This window comes from Bombina bombina, chromosome 5 (genome assembly GCF_027579735.1).
Source record: "Bombina bombina isolate aBomBom1 chromosome 5, aBomBom1.pri, whole genome shotgun sequence".
In the NCBI taxonomy this organism is placed as follows: Eukaryota; Metazoa; Chordata; class Amphibia; order Anura; family Bombinatoridae; genus Bombina; species Bombina bombina.
The window spans coordinates 1,135,970,699-1,135,993,300 of NC_069503.1; the positions used below are offsets into that span (position 1 = coordinate 1,135,970,699).

At 43.5% G+C, this 22,602-nt stretch overlaps 1 protein-coding gene across 1 annotated transcript in view; it reads left to right on the forward strand.

The window, feature by feature from the left end:
• The window catches only part of LOC128661186 (1-phosphatidylinositol 4,5-bisphosphate phosphodiesterase gamma-1-like), a 370,915-nt gene that overhangs the window by 336,541 nt on the left and 11,772 nt on the right, over positions 1-22,602 (forward strand). Inside the window, 2 exon segments of the mRNA XM_053715427.1 lie at positions 5,305-5,393; positions 17,768-17,952. Coding sequence (XP_053571402.1) covers positions 5,305-5,393; positions 17,768-17,952 — 274 coding nt within the window.

The window sequence follows — 22,602 nt, forward strand, 5'->3', positions numbered from 1 at the left end:
TCAGTTGCGCAGTTCATATTGCAGACAGCTTCATGCAGCTTCACGTGGAGGGTCCAAAGACTATTTGAGGACTTCATAGAGGCTTATTTCTCATCAAACTAATCCCCAGGGGCAAGGTAGGGCCACAGCAGATTGCTGTGGCATGGTGCTGTAGTTTGCTAACCGGTTGTCAGCTTTAGGTTGCTCCGGTTCGGGCATTAATGGGTTAATTGACTTGATATTTGCTGTGCAATCATTCCAAAGCATTAAGATCGTGTGGTAAAAATTTCAGAAAGATTAGATCATTTTTGAAGATTTAGTAAAAAAGTGTGCGCTTTTTATTATTTAAAGGCACAGTACCGTTTTTTCTCAAATTGTATTTTTCAGTATTTGAGTGCTGTCTAAGTCTGTTTAACATGTCTGAGCCTACAGATAAACATTGCTCTATGTGTTTAGTAGCCATGGTGGAACCCCCTTTACATTTGTGTGTTAAGTGTGCTAATGTATCTATGCATTTTAAAGATCACGTTGTTTCACTTAAAAATGTAGTCCAAGATGATTCTTTGACAGAAGGTAACGAGGATAGCCCACCTTCCTCTCCCCATGTGTCGACACCAGTTACGCCCGCGCAAGCGATGCCTTGTACCTCTAGCGCATTGGCCCCTATTACATTACAACAATTAGCAGCAGTCATGGATAATTCCCTTGCGGCATTTTTATCCAAACTGCCAGTTTTTCCTAAAAAGCGCGATAGCTCGGTTTTAAGAACAGAGTATGAACAATCAGAAGCTTTGGAGGGTTTATCTGTTGTACCCTCACAACACTCTGAAGTGTCGGTGAGGGATGTGCTGTCCGAGGGAGAAATTTCTGATACAGGAAAGGTTTCTCAGCGGGCAGAATCAGATTCCTTAGCGTTTAAATTTAAGCTGGAACACCTCCGCGTGCTGCTTAAGGAGGTATTAGCTACGCTGGATGATTGCGACCCCATGGTGGTCCCAGAGAAATTGTGTAAAATAGACAAATACCTAGAAGTCCCTGTATACACTGATGCGTTTCCGATCCCGAAGAGGGTGGCGGATATTGTGGATAGGGAGTGGGAGAGACCAGGTGTACCCTTTGTCCCCCCCCCATCTTTAAGAAAATGTTCCCCATAACTGATCCGAGGCGTGACGCATGGCAGACGGTCCCTAAGGTAGAGGGGGCAGTTTCAACACTAGCCAAGCGCACAACCATACCAGTCGTCTTTTCCCAGAGCCAAGGCTCATACGGATATTGTTCTGGCCTTTCTAAGGTCTCACGGGTGGAAGGTGAACACCGAAAAAAGTTCTCTGTTCCCGCTCACAAGGGTTCCCTTCCTGGTAACATTAATAGACTCGGTAGAAATGAAAATATTTCTGACGGAGGTCAGAAGGTTAAAGCTTCTAAGCACTTGCCGAGCTCTTCATTCCATTCCTCGGCTATCTGTAGCTCAGTGCATGGAGGTAATCGGATTAATGGTAGCAGCAATGGACGTAGTCCCTTTTGCTCAAATTCATCTCAGGCCACTGCAATTGTGCATGCTCAAACAGTGGAATGGGGATTATGCAGATTTGTCTCCTCAAATCCAACTGGACCAGAAAACCAGAGATTCTCTTCTCTGGTGGTTGTCTCAGGTTCACCTGTCTCAGGAAATGTGCTTCCGCAGACCGGAGTGGATCATCGTAACGACCGACACCAGTCTGTTAGGCTGGGGCGCAGTCTGGGGCTCCCTGAAAGCTCAGGGCCTATGGTCTCGGGAAGAGTCTCTTCTCCCGATAAACATTTTGGAGCTGAGAGCGATATTCAATACGCTCCAGGCTTGGCCTCAGCTAGCGGCGGCCAAGTTCATCAGATTTCAGTCAGACAACATCACGACTGTAGCATACATCAATCATCAGGGAGGAACAAAGAGTTCCTTAGCGATGAAGGAAGTAACCAAGATAATCAGGTGGGCGGAGGATCACTCTTGCCACCTATCTGCAATTCACATACCAGGAGTAGACAACTGGGAAGCGGATTTCCTAAGTCGTCACACTTTTCACCCAGGGGAGTGGGAACTCCACCCAGAGGTATTTGCTCAGCTGACTCAGCTTTGGGGCATTCCAGAGTTGGATCTGATGGCGTCCCGTCAGAACACCAAACTTCCTCTTTACGGATCCAGGTCCAGGGACCTAAAGGCGGCATTGATAGATGCTCTAGTAGCGCCTTGGTCCTTCAATCTGGCCTATGTCTTTCCACCGTTTCCCCTTCTCCCTCGGCTAATAGCCACAATCAAACAGGAGAAGGCCTCGGTAATTCTGATAGCGCCTGCGTGGCCACGCAGGACTTGGTATGCAGACCTAGTGGACATGTCATCTGTTCCACCATGGACACTGCCAATGAGGCAGGACCTTCTAATACAGGGTCCATTCAAGCATCCAAATCTAGTTTCTCTGCAGCTGACTGCTTGGAGATTGAACGATTAATTCTATCCAAGCGTGGGTTCTCTGAATCAGTCATAGATACTCTGATCCAAGCTAGAAAACCTGTCACCAGGAAAATTTACCATAAGATATGGCGGAAATATCTTTGTTGGTGTGAGTCTAAGGGTTACTCGTGGAGTAAAATTAGGATTCCAAGGATATTGTCTTTTCTCCAAGAAGGATTGGAGAAAGGTTTATCAGCTAGTTCCTTAAAGGGGCAGATATCCGCTCTGTCTATCCTTTTACATAAGCGTCTGGCAGAAGTACCAGATGTTCAAGCGTTTGCACAGGCGTTAGAATCAAGCCTGTCTATAAACCTGTGGCTCCTCCATGGAGTCTAAATTTAGTTTTTTCAGTTCTTCAAGGGGTTCCGTTTGAACCTTTACATTCCATAGATATTAAGTTATTATCTTGGAAAGTTTTGTTTTTGGTAGCTATATCTTCTGCTCGAAGAGTTTCAGAATTGTCTGCTTTGCAGTGTAATTCGCCCTGGTGTTCCATGCAGATAAAGTAGTTTTGCGTACCAAACCTGGTTTTCTTCCTAAAGTTGTTTCTAATAAGAACATTAACCAGGAAATCATTGTTCCTTCCCTGTGTCCTAATCCAGCTTCTAAGAAGGAACGGCTTTTACACAATCTTGATGTGGTTCGTGCTTTGAAATTCTATTTGCAAGCAACTAAGGATTTCAGACAAACATCATCTTTGTTTGTTGTCTATTAGGAGAGGTCAAAAAGCGACGGCTACCTCTCTTTCCTTCTGGTTGAAAAGCATCATCCGATTGGCTTATGAGACTGCTGGGCAGCAGCCTCCTGAACGAATTACAGCTCATTCCACCAGAGCTGTGGCTTCCACTTGGGCCTTCAAGAACGAGGCTTCTGTTGAACAGATTTGTAAGGCAGCGACTTGGTCTTCACTGCATACTTTTGCCAAATTTTACAAATTTGATACTTTTGCTTCTTCGGGGGCTATTTTTGGGGAAAGATTTTGCAAGCAGTGGTGCCTTCCGTTTTGGTTACCTGTCTTGTTCCCTCCCTTCATCCGTGTCCTAAAGCTTTGGTATTGGTATCCCACAAGTAAGGATGAATCCGTGGACTGGATACACCTTGCAAGAGAAAACAGAATTTATGCTTACCTGATAAATTACTTTCTCTTGCGGTGTATCCAGTCCACGGCCCGCCCTGGCAATTAAGTCAGGTTAAAATTTATTGTTTAAACTACAGTCACCGCTGCACCCTATGGTTTCTCCTTTTTCTCCTAACCTTTGGTCGAATGACTGAGGGGTGGAGCTAGAGGGGGAGCTATATGGACAGCTCTGCTGTGTGTTCTCTTTGCCACTTCCTGTAGGGAATGAGAATATCCCACAAGTAAGGATGAATCCGTGGACTGGATACACCGCAAGAGAAAGTAATTTATCAGGTAAGCATAAATTCTGTTTTTCTCAGATTCCAAAGCATTTTCATAGGTTATTGACTGAGTTGTGTCTTACTGTATACTTATTATACTTATCACTGTCTGTTTAATTAACTTCTTTATCATCCTATATAATAAAAGGCCAAGTGTGTTTGTCTGTAGCTGTCATGCGCAGTAGAGACTGCACGCGAGGACAAACACACCTGGCCTTCCAACTGACCTGACGTCGTGTGGTGGAGTGGGCGTGGCCGGGCGGGTGTGATGTGGGCGTGATGTGGGCGGGGCGTGACTTGGGCGTGGGTCGGGAGGAGCCAGATGCCGGGAGACAGAGAGCTCTAAAGAGAGGGGATAGAGAGAGCAGAAGAGGGTGGATAGAGAGAGCAGAAAAGGGGGTATAGAGAGAGGGAGAGAGGGACAGCAAAAGAGAGGGGGGAGAGAGGCAGCAAAAGAGAGGGGGGAGAGAGCACAAAAGAGAGGGGGGAGAGAGACAGCAAAAGAGAGGGGGGAGAGAGACAGCAAAAGAGAGGGGGAAGAGAGACAGTAAAAGAGAGGAGGGAGAGAGACAGCAAAAGAGAGGAGGGAGAGAGACAGCAAAAGAGACGGGGGAGATAGACAGCAAAAGAGAGGAGGGAGAGAGACAGCAAAAGAGAGGGGGGAGAGAGACAGCAAAAGAGAGGGGGGAGACAGCAAAAAAGAGGGGGGAGAGAGACAGCAAGAGAGGGGGGAGAGAGTGCAAAAGAGAGGGGGAGAGTGCGCAGAAGAGAGGGGGGAAAGTGCGCAAAAGAGCGGGGAGAGTGCGCAAAAGAGAGGGGGAGAGAGTGCAAAAGAGAGGGGGGAGAGCGCAAAAGAGGGGGAAGAGAGCGCAAAAGAGGGGGAGAGAGCGCAAAAGAGAGGGGGAGAGAGTGCAAAAGAGAGGAGAGAGAGAGCAAAAGAGAGGGGGGAAGAGAGAGAGCAAACGAGAGGGGGGAAGAGAGAGAGCAAAAGAGAGGGAGAGAGCAAAAGAGGGGGAGAGAGAGAGAGCAAAAGAGAGGTAGAGAGAGACAGCAAAGGAGGGGGAGAGAGAGCAAAAGAGAGGGAGAGACAGCAAAGGAGGGGGAGAGAGAGCAAAAGAGAGGGGGGAGAGAGAGAGCAAAAGAGAGGGGGGAGAGAGAGCAAAAGAGAGGGGGAAGAGAGAGCAAAGGGTGGGACCGCTGTACTGCAAAAAATGGCCAGTGTACACTGGCTTTAGGACTAGTTACTTATAAAATGATAACAATGATATGAAATGTTTAACTGAGCAAAACAGTTTACTTTAAAGCTCTTTATACAGATTTTTAAACTGAAAGGAAGTGGATGTTTGTGCACAAGGGGTATATTAAATAGAAGCATACAATCAAGAATACGGTCAGTTTGTGGTTATAGTCACAGCTCTGACAAATGTTTCCCATTTTTCCAGGTTACCGGTCTGTGCCTCTGAAGAACAGCTACAGCGAAGAGCTGGAGCTTGCGGCACTGCTAGTGCACATAGAGATTGTAAATGCCAAGGTAAAGTGTGTCCCAAAGAGACCCCACTATAGGCCTACCGTGTGCTGCTGTACGTGAGCTAATAGATATGAATAGAAAACATCTAGGTGTGAGCCCAAGGAGCTTACAGTCTAGTTGATAACTTTGCTGGGTGCATTTACTACACCCTGCAACACTCTCAGAATAAACTGGCTGCATTACCCAGTATACATATACACACACAGTATACATATACACACGCAGTATAAATATACACACACAGTATACATATACACACGCAGTATAAATATACACACACAGTATACATATACACACGCAGTATACATATACACACACAGTTTACATATACACACGCAGTATACATATACACACACAGTATACATATACACACACAGTATACATATACACACGCAGTATACATATACACACACAGTATACATATACACACGCAGTATACATATACACACACAGTTTACATATACACACGCAGTATACATATACACACACAGTATACATATACACACACAGTTTACATATACACACGCAGTATACATATACACACACAGTATACATATACACACACAGTTTACATATACACACGCAGTATACATATACACACGCAGTATACATATACACACACAGTATACATATACACACACAGTATACATATACACACGCAGTATACATATACACACGCAGTATACATATACACACGCAGTATACATATACACACACAGTATACATATACACACGCAGTATACATATACACACACAGTATACATATACACACACAGTGTACATATACACACACAGTATACATATACACACACAGTTTACATATACACACGCAGTATACATATACACACGCAGTATACATATACACACACAGTTTACATATACACACACAGTATACATATACACACACAGTTTACATATACACACGCAGTTTACATATACACACAGTTTACATATACACACACAGTATACATATACACACACAGTTTACATATACACACGCAGTTTACATATACACACGCAGTTTACATATACACACACAGTATACATATACACACGCAGTATACATATACACACGCAGTATACATATACACACACAGTTTACATATACACACGCAGTATACATATACACACACAGTTTACATATACACACGCAGTTTACATATACACACACAGTTTACATATACACACACAGTATACATATACACACGCAGTATACATATACACACGCAGTATACATATACACACACAGTTTACATATACACACACAGTTTACATATACACACACAGTATACATATACACATGCAGTATACATATACACACCCAGTATACACATATACATGCAGTATACATATACATGCAGTATACATATACACATGCAGTTTACATATACACACACAGTATACATATACACACACAGTTTACATACACACACACAGTATACATATACATACATATACACACACAGTATACATATACATACACACACAGTATACATATACATACAAACACAGTATACATATACAATCATACACACACAGTATACATATACATACATATACACACAGTATACATATACATACATATACACACAGTATACATATACATACATATACACACAGTATACATATACACACATACACACACAGTATACATATACATACATATACACACAGTATACATATACACACATACACACACAGTATACATATACATACATATACACACAGTATACATATACATACATATACACACAGTATACATCTACACACACAGTATACATATACATAAATATACATAAAGTATACATATACATAAATATACACACAGTATACATATACATACTGTACATATATACACATACAGTATACACATACACACAAAAACAGTATACATGTACATACATATATACACATACACAGTATACATATACATACATATATACACATACACAGTATATATATATATATATATATATATATATATATATATATATATATATAGATAGATAGATAGATAGATACATACATACATATACACACACAGTATACATATACACACACAGTATACACATACACACACAAACAGTATGCATGTACCTACATATATACACATACACAGTATACATATATATATACATACATATATACACACACACACACACAGTATACACATACACACAGTATACATATAGATACATATATACATACATATATACACATACACAGTATACATATATATATATATATATACATACATATACACACACAGTATACACATACACACACAGTATACATATATATATATATATATATATATATATACATACATATATACACACACAGTATACACACACACACAGTATACACATACACACACAGTATACATACACATACACACACAGTATACATATACACACACAGTATACATACACATACACACACAGTATACATACACATACACACACAGTATACATATACACACACAGTATACACACACATACACAGTATACATATACATACATATATACACATACACAGTATACATATATATATATATATATATATATATATACATACATATACACACACAGTATACATATACACACACAGTATACACACACATACACAGTATACATATACATACATATATACACATACACAGTATACATATATATATATATATATATATATATATATATACATACATATACACACACAGTATACACATACACACACAGTATACATATATATATATACATACATATATACACACACAGTATACACACACACACAGTATACACATACACACACAGTATACATACACACACAGTATACATATACACACACAGTATACATACACATACACACACAGTATACATACACATACACACACAGTATACATATACACACACAGTATACATACACATACACACACAGTATACATACACATACACACACAGTATACACATACACACACAGTATACATACACATACACACACAGTATACATACACATACACACACAGTATACATACACATACACACACAGTATACACATACACACACAGTGTTACGGTTACCCTTAGTCTCGCTGAGAGATGGACCGCTTAGTAGCCTGGATCCCTATTGCTAAAGAGGGGAGAAACTGCTTTCCATAGTATTCTATATGAGTCTCGCAAATATAGAATAATCTCCCTTAGCTGCAGTACAGCTAGGATACCCTTCTGCCCACAAAAACGAGTCAACGCTGCGATTGAGGGTCAAACAAGAACTCAGGACTGGGATGCCCAGCCTGCTTTTTATTAAGGATACATGCACACAGGGCAGTCCCAGGGGGAGAGGGGGGGAAGCACAAAATCCCCCATCACACATTTAGATAGAGAGCACTGTCCTTTGACAGGCCACAATAGGATTACAGTACTTAAGATAACAAGTTTACAAGTTCATCTTATCAATTAGCAGTCTGGCTCCAGAGGTGATTAGACAATAGTTTCTAAAAGCTGAAAAAAAAAGAGTTAACTCTTTATGAAATGATACTTGTTATGGTTTTCTTGGAGCCCTTCTTAGGCGCTGGCTTGCTGGTTCAGGCATTGCTGCTGGGAAATAAGCTCTTCACAACAAAATAACTAATGCTTCTGTAACAGTGCTCCCTTTCTGTGGAACACTCTGGCAGACACGGTCTGACCCCTTTTCGGGGCAGACTAAGGCTGTCCAGACCGCTGGTTATGCGGGGCTGAGGTCGGTTTGTCTGGACAACCCGTCGGCGTTGCCATTCTGTTTCCCAGGTCTGTAAGTAATGGTGAAATTGAAGGGTTGCAACGATAAGCTCCAACGTAATAGCCTGCCGTTATCTCCAGAGACCCGGTTCAGCCACACCAACGGGTTATGGTCGGTGACCAGAGTGAACTCCTGACCATATAAATAGGGAGTCAATTTCTTTAATGCCCACACCAAAGCCAAACACTCCTTTTCGACCGCTGCATAGCTGACTTCGCGGGGCAGGAGCTTCCGGCTGATGTAGGCAACTGGATGCTCCCCTCCATCTTCGCCTACTTGGCTGAGGACGGCTCCCAGCCCGAACATGGAAGCATCTGTATGGACGATAAAACGTTTGTTAAGGGCTGGGGCCGCCAAGACAGGAGCGTTAATTAGAGCATTTTTGAGAGCCTGGAAAGCCGTTTCACAGTGGGGAGACCACAGGACCTGTCGAGGTAAGTTCTTCTTGGTCAAGTCAGTCAGGGGTTTGGCAAGTGTGCTGTAGTCTGGTACGAACCGTCTATAGTACCCTGCCGTGCCCAGGAAGGCTAGGACCTGAGTCTTAGTGATGGGGGTGGGCCAATTGGCGACAGCTTCTATTTTGGCCGGCTCTGGTCGCTGCTTTCCACACCCCACCCGGTGACCTAGGTACTGTACCTCGGCCATCCCAAAGTGGCATTTTTCTGGCTTCAGAGTCAGGCCAGCAGCCCGGATCTGATCCAGAACCATTCCCACATGAGCTAAGTGGTCCTCCCAGGACTCACTGTGGATCGCTATGTCGTCCAGGTAGGCGCAAGCAAAACTCTGGAAGCCATCCAGGAGCCTATCCACCAAGCGCTGGAATGTAGCTGGGGCATTCTTCATCCCAAACGGCATTACCCTAAACTGATATAAGCCGAATGGAGTGACGAATGCCGACTTGGGGATAGCCTCCGGGGCCAGGGGAATCTGCCAGTAACCTTTGCAGAGGTCAATAGTGGTCAGGTAATTTCCCCTGGCTATACGATCGAGTAGCTCGTCTACCCTGGGCATAGGGTAAGCGTCCGTCACGGTCTTTTCATTGAGCCTCCGATAGTCTACGCAGAACCGGGTGGTCCCATCTTTCTTGGGCACCAAGACAACTGGGGAGGCCCAGGGACTATCGGAGGGCTCAATTACCCTGAGCTGGAGCATCTCATCGATCTCCTTCTTCATTCCTGTCCTAACTGCTTCAGGGATTCGGTACGGAGCCTGGCGCAAGGGAGCTTGTCCCGGAGTATCTACCTGGTGGGTGGTTAAAGTAGTGTACCCTGGCTTCGGGGAGAAGGTGAGGTGTTTGGACTGGAGGAGTTGGTTGAGCTGCTCCCTTTCAGTGGGGCTAAGTCGGTCCCCTATCTGAACCTGCGCCACTATACCTGTGGGGAGGCTCTTTTCTAATAGGTCTGGAATGGGTAAACTGTCGGGGTCTTCCTGAGGGGAACAACATACGGCCGTCACGTTCTCTGGTCGCTCAAAATATTCCTTGAGCATGTTTACATGGAATGTCTTTCTAAGATTGTTGTCGTGGCAGCTAGCTATCACATAAGTGGTGTCTCCCCTTTTCTCTACGATCTGGTAGGGACCCTGCCAGGACGCCTGCAATTTGTCTGTCTTCACCGGCTTAAGTACTAACACCTTTTGTCCTATGGTGAAGATTCTCTTTCGGGCCCCCCGATCGTACCATACTTTCTGTCTTCTCTGGGCCAACTGGAGATTAGCCCGCACGGATTTGGCTAATTGCTCCATTCGGTCCCTGAGTTCCAGCACGTATGGCACAATTGGGACACCGTCATCCTCCATCTCTCCCTCCCAGTGCTCCCGGATCAGGTTTAGGGGTCCCCGTACCTTTCTTCCGTAGAGCAACTCGAAGGGAGAGAACCCTGTCGTTTCCTGGGGCACCTCCCGATAAGCAAATAGGAGGTGCGGCAGGAAGCGTTCCCAGTCTCGGTATTCCTGAGTGAACGTCTTGAGCATTTGCTTGAGGGTCCCATTGAACCTCTCACACAGCCCGTTCGTCTGGGGGTGGTATGGGGAGCTCAGGAGGGACTTAATTTTGCAAACCTGCCAGAGTTGTTGGGTCAATTCAGCCGTAAATTGGGTGCCTCGGTCGGATAGGATTTCTTTTGGAAATCCTACCCGGGAGAACACCTGTACTAGTGCATTCGCTACCGTATCCGCTTGTATGTTGGATAGGGCGACAGCCTCTGGGTACCTGGTAGCGTAGTCCACTACGGTAAGAATGTATCGCTTACCGGAGGGACTAGGGGTAGCCAGTGGTCCCACTAGGTCAATAGCAACCCGGCTGAAGGGTTCCTCTACAATGGGCATATTTACTAGCTGGGCTTTAGGGTGATCGCCTCGCCTTCCTACCCGTTGACACACATCGCAGGTGTTACAGTAAGTTCTAACGTCAGCGTGCACCCCTGGCCAAAAGAACGTGTGAGTAATGCGGTGTAGGGTACGGGTAACGGCTAGGTGGCCTGCTAAGGGGATGTCGTGGCCTATTTTGAGGATTTCTTGACGGTATTTGTGGGGCACTACCAGCTGTCGCCTACGCTGTCCCCTTTTCTCTGTCCAGCGGTATAGTTTCCCTTTTTCCCATAAGAATGTTTCGTTATCTGCCCCGCCCCCTCCGGTCTCTGCTCGTTCCCGGTACTTTTGTAAGGTCGGGTCAGTCTTAGACTCTGCCTCGAAAGCATCTGGGGTGTCCCAGGGTATGGGGCCTAACCTGTCAGGCAAGGTCGGGGTAGGTCTTACCTGTGTCTCCCGCACTGGTGAGAGCTCTCGCTCCGTCCGGGCTTGGGCCCGTGTAGTCACTGGGTCCGCCTCGTTGTTGCATACTGGAGCATAGGCAGAAGTCATGGGGCCCAAATCGTTGCCCAGTAGTACTTCGGCAGGTAAATTATCCATTAGGCCCACGTTCACAGCCCCCTTTCCCGCTCCCCAATCAAGATGCACTTTAGCTGTTGGAATTTTGTACACATCCCCCCCCCGCCACTCTAACGGCCACAGTCTGTCCGGATCGCTTGTGCTCTGGCACCAAATGACTCTGTACCAGCGTGATAGTAGCCCCTGTGTCTCGCAATCCCTCGGTAGATCGCCCCTCGAGCCATACCCTCTGCCGATGGTGCGTATTAAGGGGGCAGCTAGCCATGAAATGCCCTGGTTGCTTGCATCGGTGGCAAGTCGGTCTGGGACGCTCAGAGATGTTATTGGGTGGTCCTGAGTGTCGGACGGGCCCTGTGGGCACCGGGGCTCGGAATTCAGCACGAGGGGGTGCACGGTAAACCTCTCTGGGTTCGACCCGTGCTGGAGCTCGGTAGTTCATGGGTTCGTGAAGACGGGAGTCATAATGTTCATCGGCCAATTTGGCTGCTTCTTCTAAGGTAGAAGGCCGCCTGTCTCGCAGCCATTCCTTCCCTTGCTGTTCCATGCCATTATAAAAATGTTCTAAGAGAAACAATTGTAAAATTTCCTCCCCAGTCACCGCTTTACTTCCGCTCAGCCAGTGATTTGCCGCTCTCCGCATTCGGTGCGCCCATTCCATATGGGTATCGTTAGGCTTCTTTTCCGTGCCCCGAAACTGTCGGCGATACGTGTCCGGAGTTACAGCGTACCGTCGCAACAGTGTCTCCTTAACTAGCTCATACTGTGTCACTTCCTCAGCACCCAGAGTACGAAAGGCTTCCAGGGCTCGCCCGGATAGTTTCCCAGACAATATCGTGGGCCACTCTCTGTTGGGAATCTGGTGCAGGGCACATTGCCTTTCGAAGTCCGCCAAATATTCATCAATCCCTGTCTCGCTCTCTAGGAAGGGTCGAAATGCCGCATAGGGTATCTTGGGCCTCCCAGCATTTTCGACAGGGATGATTACCTGCGGGGCTTCAGCATTGCGGTGTGCGTTCGCTAGGTTGAGTTCGTGGGCTCGAGTCTCTCGTATATCCTCGTCCGCCTCCGCCATCAACTGCTGTACCAATTCCATGGAGGGGTTCGGCCCGTATAATGAGAGCCTTTCCCGAACAATCCTGGTTTTTTCGTCACTAATCATGGTCGGTGTTTCCGCCATTGTGAAGCTCTGATCCAGCTGCGGTCAATTCTGCAATCAGCTCTCTCCTCGGCCGGTTGCTGGCGTACCCCCCTCTGCTTTCAAGTAAATCTTTTAGGGTTGTACGCTTCAATTTTTCGTAAGCGCTCTCCATCCGTTCTGTACCTCTCCTAGGAAATCCAGGAAAATCCCGCCGCTGCCGCCAAATGTTACGGTTACCCTTAGTCTCGCTGAGAGATGGACCGCTTAGTAGCCTGGATCCCTATTGCTAAAGAGGGGAGAAACTGCTTTCCATAGTATTCTATATGAGTCTCGCAAATATAGAATAATCTCCCTTAGCTGCAGTACAGCTAGGATACCCTTCTGCCCACAAAAACGAGTCAACGCTGCGATTGAGGGTCAAACAAGAACTCAGGACTGGGATGCCCAGCCTGCTTTTTATTAAGGATACATGCACACAGGGCAGTCCCAGGGGGAGAGGGGGGGAAGCACAAAATCCCCCATCACACATTTAGATAGAGAGCACTGTCCTTTGACAGGCCACAATAGGATTACAGTACTTAAGATAACAAGTTTACAAGTTCATCTTATCAATTAGCAGTCTGGCTCCAGAGGTGATTAGACAATAGTTTCTAAAAGCTGAAAAAAAAAGAGTTAACTCTTTATGAAATGATACTTGTTACGGTTTTCTTGGAGCCCTTCTTAGGCGCTGGCTTGCTGGTTCAGGCATTGCTGCTGGGAAATAAGCTCTTCACAACAAAATAACTAATGCTTCTGTAACACACAGTATACATACATATACACACACAGTATACACATACACACACAGTATACATATATATATATATATATACATACATATATACACACACAGTATACACACACACACAGTATACACATACACACACAGTATACATACACATACACACACAGTATACACACACACAGTATACACACACACACAGTATACACATACACACAGTATACACATACACACACAGTATACATACACATACACACACATACACAGGATATATGCATATATCTATAAACACGTACTAGAGGGGTTGCAGAAGGTGCTAAGTAGATGAGATCAGTAAAAATCTTGTATTATATTAATTAGTGGCAGGATAATGGGGCTAGGGTGGAACTTGTAGGCTTTAGACAGTTTGATGGTAGCCTGCTGAGGGGATATTTATTTATTAACTAACCTATAGCCTCACAAGGTATCATTTGGGCGTTTATGTGTGGGAGGGCACAATAGATTGATCATCTTAAGGAAGAACCTAAATCCTCTGCTCTCCAGACTCTAGTTAGTGGATGTGTCGAGTGACTGGATCTTGTTTTTCTCCTGGACAGACTTGCTGGGCCTATGGCTCTTATCTGCTGTCAAAATCTATGTTTCTACGAGGGGTCATGATTTCAAGCTGAAGAGTCGTATATTCAGGAGTAATTTGTGGTAGCTTCTATACTGAAAGGGTGATTGATTCATAGAGTAAACTTCCACAAGAGGTGGTAATGACAAATACTGTGGGGGACTTTAAGAATGCCTGGGACAAGCATAAGGCTATCCTATGTACTAATTAATGTCTGGGACAAGCATAAGGCTATCCTACGTACTAATTAATACCTGGGACAAGCATAAGGATATCCTAGTACTAATTATTGTCTGGGACAAGCATAAGGCTATCCTACATACTAATTAATGCCTGGGACAAGCATAAGGCTATCCTAGTACTAATTATTGTCTGGGATAAGCATAAGGCTATCCTACGTACTAATTAATACCTGGGACAAGCATAAGGCTATCCTAGTACTAATTATTGTCTGGGACAAGCATAAGGCTATCCTACATACTAATTAATGCCTGGGACAAGCATAAGGCTATCCTAGTACTAATTATTGTCTGGGATAAGCATAAGGCTATCCTACATACTAACTAATGACTGGGATAAACATAAGGCTATCCTACATACTAACTATTAAACATAAGGCTATCCTACATACTAATGCCTGGGATAAGCATAAGGTTTTGCTACGTACTAACTAATGTCTGAGATAAGCATAAGGCTATCCTACATACTAATTAATGTCTGGGACAAGCATAAGGCTATCCTAGTACTAATTATTGTCTGGGATAAGCATAAGGCTATCCTACGTACTAATTAATGCCTGGGATAAGCATTAAGTTATCATATGTACTAATTAATGTCTGTAATCAGCATAAAGTTATCCTACATACTAATTAATGCCTGGGATAAGCATAAGACTATCCTACAAACTAATAGCATTAGGTTATATTATGTAAAAATTAATGTCTGTGTTAAGCATAAGGTTAACCTACGTACTAATTAATGCCTGGAATAAGTATAAACTATCCTACATACTAACTAATGCCTGGGATAAACATAAGGCTATCCTACATACTAACTAATGACTGGGATAAACATAAGGCTATCCTACATACTAACTAATGCCTGGGATAAGCATAAGGTTTTGCTACGTACTAACTAATGCCTGAGATAAGCATAAGGCTCTCCTACATACTAATTAATGCCTGGGATAAGCATAAGGCTCTCCTACATACTAATTAATGCCTGGGATAAGCATAAGGCTTTCCTACATACTAATTATTGTCTGGGATAAGCATAAGACTATCCTACATACTAACTAATGCCTGAGATAAGCATAAGGCTATCCTACATGCTAATTAATGTCTGGGATAAGCATAAGACTATCCTACATACTAATTAATGTCTGGGATAAGCATAAAGATATTTTACATACTAATTAATGTCTGGGATAAGCATAAGGTTAACCTACTCGCTGGCCTTCCTCTTTCCCGCCTCTCCCCCCTTCAGTCCATCCTAAATGCCTCTGCCAGGCTGATCCACCTTTCCCGTCAATCTGTATCCGCTGCACCTCTCTGTGAGTCCCTTCATTGGCTCCCCATTCACAGCAGAATTAAATTCAAAATTCTCACCCTTACATACAACGCGCTCACCAACGCCGCTCCCCTCTACCTACCCTCTCTAATACACAAGTATACTCCAGCCCGTCCACTAAGATCCAACAATGACCTTCTCCTTGCATCCGCAACTATCACCTCCTCTCATGCTAGACTGCAGGACTTCTGTCGTGCAGCACCTACCCTCTGGAACACTCTCCCTCGTGCAGCACCTACCCTCTGGAACACTCTCCCTCGTGCAGCACCTACCCTCTGGAACACTCTCCCTCGTGCAGCACCTACCCTCTGGAACACTCTCCCTCGTGCAGCACCTACCCTCTGGAACACTCTCCCTCATGCAGCACCTACCCTCTGGAACACTCTCCCTCATGCAGCACCTACCCTCTGGAACACTCTCCCTCGTGCAGCACCTACCCTCTGGAACACTCTCCCTCATGCAGCACCTACCCTCTGGAACACTCTCCCTCGTGCAGCACCTACCCTCTGGAACACTCTCCCTCGTGCAGCACCTACCCTCTGGAACACTCTCCCTCGTGCTGTCAGGCTTTGCCCTAATCTTTCTTCCTTTAAATGCTCCCTGAAGACTTTTCCTGTTCAGGGACGCCTACCACCCAACTCAATAATAAATTAATTTCACTTACCTAACACTTCCCTCATCTAACTCTGTATTAACATCTTCCTCAATCTTGCAGTCCTCACCTCCTGTTTCTCAACCTCCTACCCTTCTAGATTGTAAGTTCCCACGGGAATAGGGCCCTCAATCCCTCCTGTATGTGTTTGTAAATTTTGTCCTGTATCTTACAAGTTTTATATTATTGTTTTATTTAAATTAATTGTATCCATGGACAGCGCTGCGGAATATGTTGGCGCTTAATAAATAAGGTATAATAATAATAATAATAATACGTACTTATTAATGCCTGGGTTAAGCATAAGGTTAACCTACATACTAATTAATGCCTGGGATAAGCACAAGGCTATCCTACATACTAACTAATGCCTGGGATAAACATAAGGCTATCCTACATACTAACTAATGCTTGGGATAAACATAAGGCTATCCTACATACTAATTAATGCCTGGGATAAGCACAAGGCTATCCTACATACTAACTAATGCCTGGGATAAACATAAGGCTATCCTACATACTAACTAATGCTTGGGATAAACATAAGGCTATTCTACATACTAACTAATGCCTGGGATAAACATAAGGCTATCCTACATACTAACTAATGCTTGGGATAAACATAAGGCTATTCTACATACTAACTAATGCCTGGGATAAACATAAGGCTATCCTACATACTAACTAATGCCTGGGATAAACATAAGGCTATCCTACATACTAACTAATGCCTGGGATAAACATGAGGCTATCCTACATACTAACTAATGTCAAATCTATGTATCTATCTGCACAGCCACAGGACCCTTCTGATCACAAATCACACCCTATACTTAACCCTTAACCTGCACCTAACACACAGGGTAAATAAGCAAGCTAGCTAAGATATACACTGCAGACAAACATCCAGGCACAGGTCAAGTTCCTGATAGCTGTGAAATGTCCCTCTGTGTTGTGCGCAGGAAGAAGATGAGGAGAACCTGTACAGCTCAATCCAACAGCTGAGGGACAAAGCAAGTGAACTCTCCAGCCAAGTGTCAAGCTACGAGCGGGCAAATAACTGTGACTCTCGATACCAGCAGCGCCTGGATGAACTACGGGCAGCACAGGAATGTCTGATGGAACTCACTGAAGTGCGCAATAGAAAGTGAGTGATAGAAGTGTCACACAGGTTGAAATCAGAAAGACAACACGTGGCAATATCTGACCCCACACTAGTATTAGTAGGAATGGAGATCTGAGATTTGCTACAATATATCAATGTAAATGTACATAGAACCTAGTCTGGGTTTGGTAAACTGTACCATGGATATTAGCGGTCATCACTTACCATTGAAGATGTTTTATTTTCACAGTGTTTAAATAAACTTTATTAAACAATCAGTAAAACACTAACATAAAATCACCATACACAAAAAGCTGTTTAATATGTAGCATAGCAGATATATAGCAACATAGCTGATATATGTGTTTGTAAGAGAGGAGTTAAATAAAAACTGCCTTGTGGTAAAGAAAATAAAAATAGGATTTTATACAGTGAGTTAACCGTCAACATAGCTTTTTGTTTCAACAGAATCAAGTTCTAGTTTGGAAATATGAATGAGTTTTTTATGATTTGACATTGTAGCCACGCTAACTTACATGTAATGTTTCTGATGTTTATCATGAGGGTGCCTGTGTGAGCATTTTCAGTTTCATTCATATGAACGGCAAGGTTCTTGCTGTGCTCTTGCTCCCTTGGTGCACACTGGTACAACACTTTTTAAGCAATTGATCCCAGTGTCTTAAGGCAAACTAAGAAGCCCTTCTTCTAAGGGGGAGCAGGGACTTCATTCTCCCCTCAATGAGAAACAAAAAGCCTTTTCTGTCCTTTTTGTTATCTCCCCTATGGAATCTTCCTTTTGCTGTCCGCATCCATCTACCCTTCTCATGATCTTCATGGAAACCAAATGATTTGTCTTGGTTTTGTCTTAAAACCCTGTCATTCCTCTCCCATATGTCCTTTCATTGGGGCCAGCTATTCCACTTCCTGTGGATATGTGTAAGTTCTGTTTCCAGCAAGTGGGTCTATCATTTTGTTTGCTTCAAGTACAAAATATGTTTTATACTACTCCCCCCAAAAGATTTTTCAGTCTTACAAATTCTCTTAGTTCCTACTGTAAATCTGATTTTCTTGATCACATGAAGGAATAGTTAAAACCTTTTTTATTTGGCTGTTAAATAAAGTCCAATGTTCTCTAGTTTTGGATTTCAAGACACTTAACAAGTTTGTCAAATGCCCTGACTTAAGATTGAGTCTCTCAATGCAAAGTCATAGAAACTGAGCTAATAAATGCCCATCATCAACCGCAAAGAAGCTTAAACAATCCATATAACTTACTACAAGTTTCTCTGCTTCATGTTTGTTTGTTTGTTCAAGTTTGCTGGGCTGGGAATAAAAAGCAGCCCTGGAAAATATGGAGACCAGCCATATTTTTCATTAAGTCAGTAGAATGCCCACACCCCATTTTTCTCAAAGGGGATTTCTGGGATAAATTAGTTTGTATTTGAAAACAAAAGCCAAATTGTTGTTTTATAGGCACCTACAACCCAATAGCACTAATTAAGCTCCCCTTTAAATTGTAGCTTTCCAGCCCCACCTGCTACAGCCCACCAGAAAATCTCCCGGTATCCTGGTAGGTCAATCCAGCCTTTCTAGTTTATGAGCATTTTCTTTGTTCTAGACACATCTACTTGCCACCATTATTGTATTGCAGCTACTGGGAATCTCCAGGATTAACTTCTTGAGTGTTGTTCTTGGCTCATTTTTAATGCCAGTTTTGCTCAGTCTTGCTCATCGACAGACCCTTATGCCTTTTCTACAGTGCTTCCTTCAACAAAATGGGTCTTCAGTACATCTTTAAATGAGGTTAATCAGTTTTGTGGTGGCTGCATTAGATACCATCCTTCTCACCAGTTATCTCATGTGCATCTTACAACTTGATTTTCTGTCATTAGTCAGTCTGTCTATCATTCATCAATTTCCCCTCTTTTTGGTGCAGACTTTTCACAGTTTGTGGTGGATCAAGACAAGTTGGCCTTTGTCTCTCACACCATGTAGTTCTCATAATGGTGCAAAAGTCCCATGGAATGAAAAGCAGTCTTAGGCCATTGAGCTCAAGGGATATGGCCCAGAGTGGCAATTCATTCCATGGGGTAGATTTATTAAGTAGCTGCAATCTACCACCAAAGTTTCAGGGTTACAGGAAACTTATATTAAGAAGCAGCAGTCACGAGACCGCTGCTCCTTAATTTGTCCACTACCTCTGAGGTAGCGGGCTGCAATAATCACGATCGGATACGATCAGGATGATTGACACCCCCCTGTTAGTGGCCAATTGGCTGTGAATGTGCAGGGGGCGGCATTGCACAAGCATTTCACCAGAAATGCTTCTGCAATGTTAAATGCAGGGCTATAGCGAATCATGTTCGCCCGGGGTATGATACATTTACCCCATAAATGCTCTGGAGCTCAGTGAATTTTGTATCATCCTGCTTCATTGGCAAATGACTAAGAAACCTTCCCATGAGTTAAATCAGAAAACAGCATAGCAGTAGATTATATCAAACAAGGGAATAGAAGCATAGAGGCCTCCAAACAGGAAGTCACCAAGGAGGAGTTGCATTTTCCAGCCCCTTTCTCATGGTGGGCATTTGTGAAGCAAACTATTAAATATTCAATTCAAAGTCTTTTTAAGCTTGTGTCATTCCCAAACGTGCACAGTACTCATGCCATGCAAAACGGAACTCATATTTCTACAGAACCCTACAATGCGTAGGTAGACATTGTGGATGCACTGGCATTCCCTTGAGACTTTTCCTGACCCTGCGTTTTCTATTCATTGTCAGAATATAAAAAAGATAAACTGTATACCAGATGAAGCATAATCCTTAACTAATGATTCTCATTGCACAATCCTGGCCTTGAAGGGTTTGGTTTACAGATCTGATTATACTTCATCATCTGTCTACAACTATGTTTGGATCACTTGTTTCATGATCAAAATATTTACCCCAAATTGCCAGTTTTAGTTTTGACAACCGAATTAAAGAATCCCTAGTTCTGTCATAGCTTATTAAAACCCTGAGGAATACACACATGCCAGCCTCTAAGTATTATTTCCAGCTCTGGGATCTGTTAGGATATTGGTGTCACTCTCATGCTCTATTCTGGGAATTGCTTTTTTCTCTTTAAATCTAGTTTTATTTCCAGGCAGGTTACGACTGGCATCTTTCTAGGTATTCTCTCCAATATTTGTCTCTTTCTTGGCTTTTCCCCTTTTGAAGCGTAATGCCTTTTAGTCCAAACCTCTTTATCTGCCGTTTTCTTTTCACAAGATAAGATGTGTTTGCTTGTAAGTCCCTGATATTCTACCAAATGTTCTACTACTACTATAATTATGGAAACTGTTCTTTTATTGTGTTATCCTATTTATTCTAATGAGCCAAAGGCTCATTTCCACATCACAGGTTTGGACAGAGCTCTAAAATATCACCTTAAACACCTCTCTGCAAGACTGAGTTCTATTTACCATACAGTGGGGTCATAAGAAAGGTCTCTGGGCCCCAAACACTTTGCTTTCCTGTTGGCTTCAAACATCAGTTTGGTATTCCAGGCAGCAGGGAAGGAATCAACTTTCCGTCTTACTGTGCAATCTAATTGTTCAGTTACAGCATTGAGGGTGGCCTGCCATGAGGCTTGCTTGACCAGTTGTGTAAAGTTCCCCATGGTTCTTCTTACATCCCTTTACAAAATGTCACCACTTCCATATGTTTCCCTTGAGTCAGCCTTACAGAGAAACGTTTTACTGTCTGCTGTCTCTCAATGATACCTGTTTTCTTCTGGCTATCCTATTTGTCTCCAGACAATGTGATATCCCATATGGTGGTTCTCATTTCTTTGGGGCGGACATAATTATCATCACATGCTCTATATATATTCATTAGAACCATGAGAAGAAGCACACGTTTTGTTTTTTTCCATTAAATCTCTTCACAGGGAGAAGCTCCCTTCCAAGGTTGGTGCTTTTGTGTGTTGATAAAAACAGAGAAGCGCTCAACCTGGGAACGAGCAACAGCATAATAGCTTGTTCTATGGCGTTACCACCCAAGAAGCAGCCTCTTTTTGCTCAACATGTGCCTTTCACAGAAAAGAACTTTCCTGTAGCATATCAGTTTAATTGTGACTTAACAGTGCAGTTCAGCCAGGAAATGCCAGGCAATCCCTCTCTGAACGAGAGTAGCGGCAAAACCTCAGACATACGTTTCGGCCTAGTGTGGGCCTCATCAGTGAAGTGCAGCCATATCCCTTTAGGCACACTGAGCAACGGGTCCAAGTCTGGCTTCCTTCATCACCCTTAGGGAGACTTCCCTCAGGGTCATAATTTGCATTAAAAAAAAAGAGAGAAGCACTCAACCTGGGAACAAACAATAGCATAATAGCTTGTTCTATGACTAGTTACCACCCAAGAAGCAGCCTCTTTTTGCTCAAAATGTGTCTTTCACAGAGAAAAACTTTCCTGTAGCATATCAGTCTGATCCTGACTTAACAGTGCAGTTCAGCCACGAAATACCAGGCAATCCCTCTCTGAATGAGAGAAACGTCAAAACTGACAAGGCCCACACTAGGCCGAAACATACGTCTGGGGTTTTGCTGTTTCTCTCGTTCAGAGAAGGATTGCCTGGTATTTTGGAAATGGTCTGCACTTTTTAGTCATGATCAGGCTGATATACTACAGTACAGTTCTTCTATGTGTAT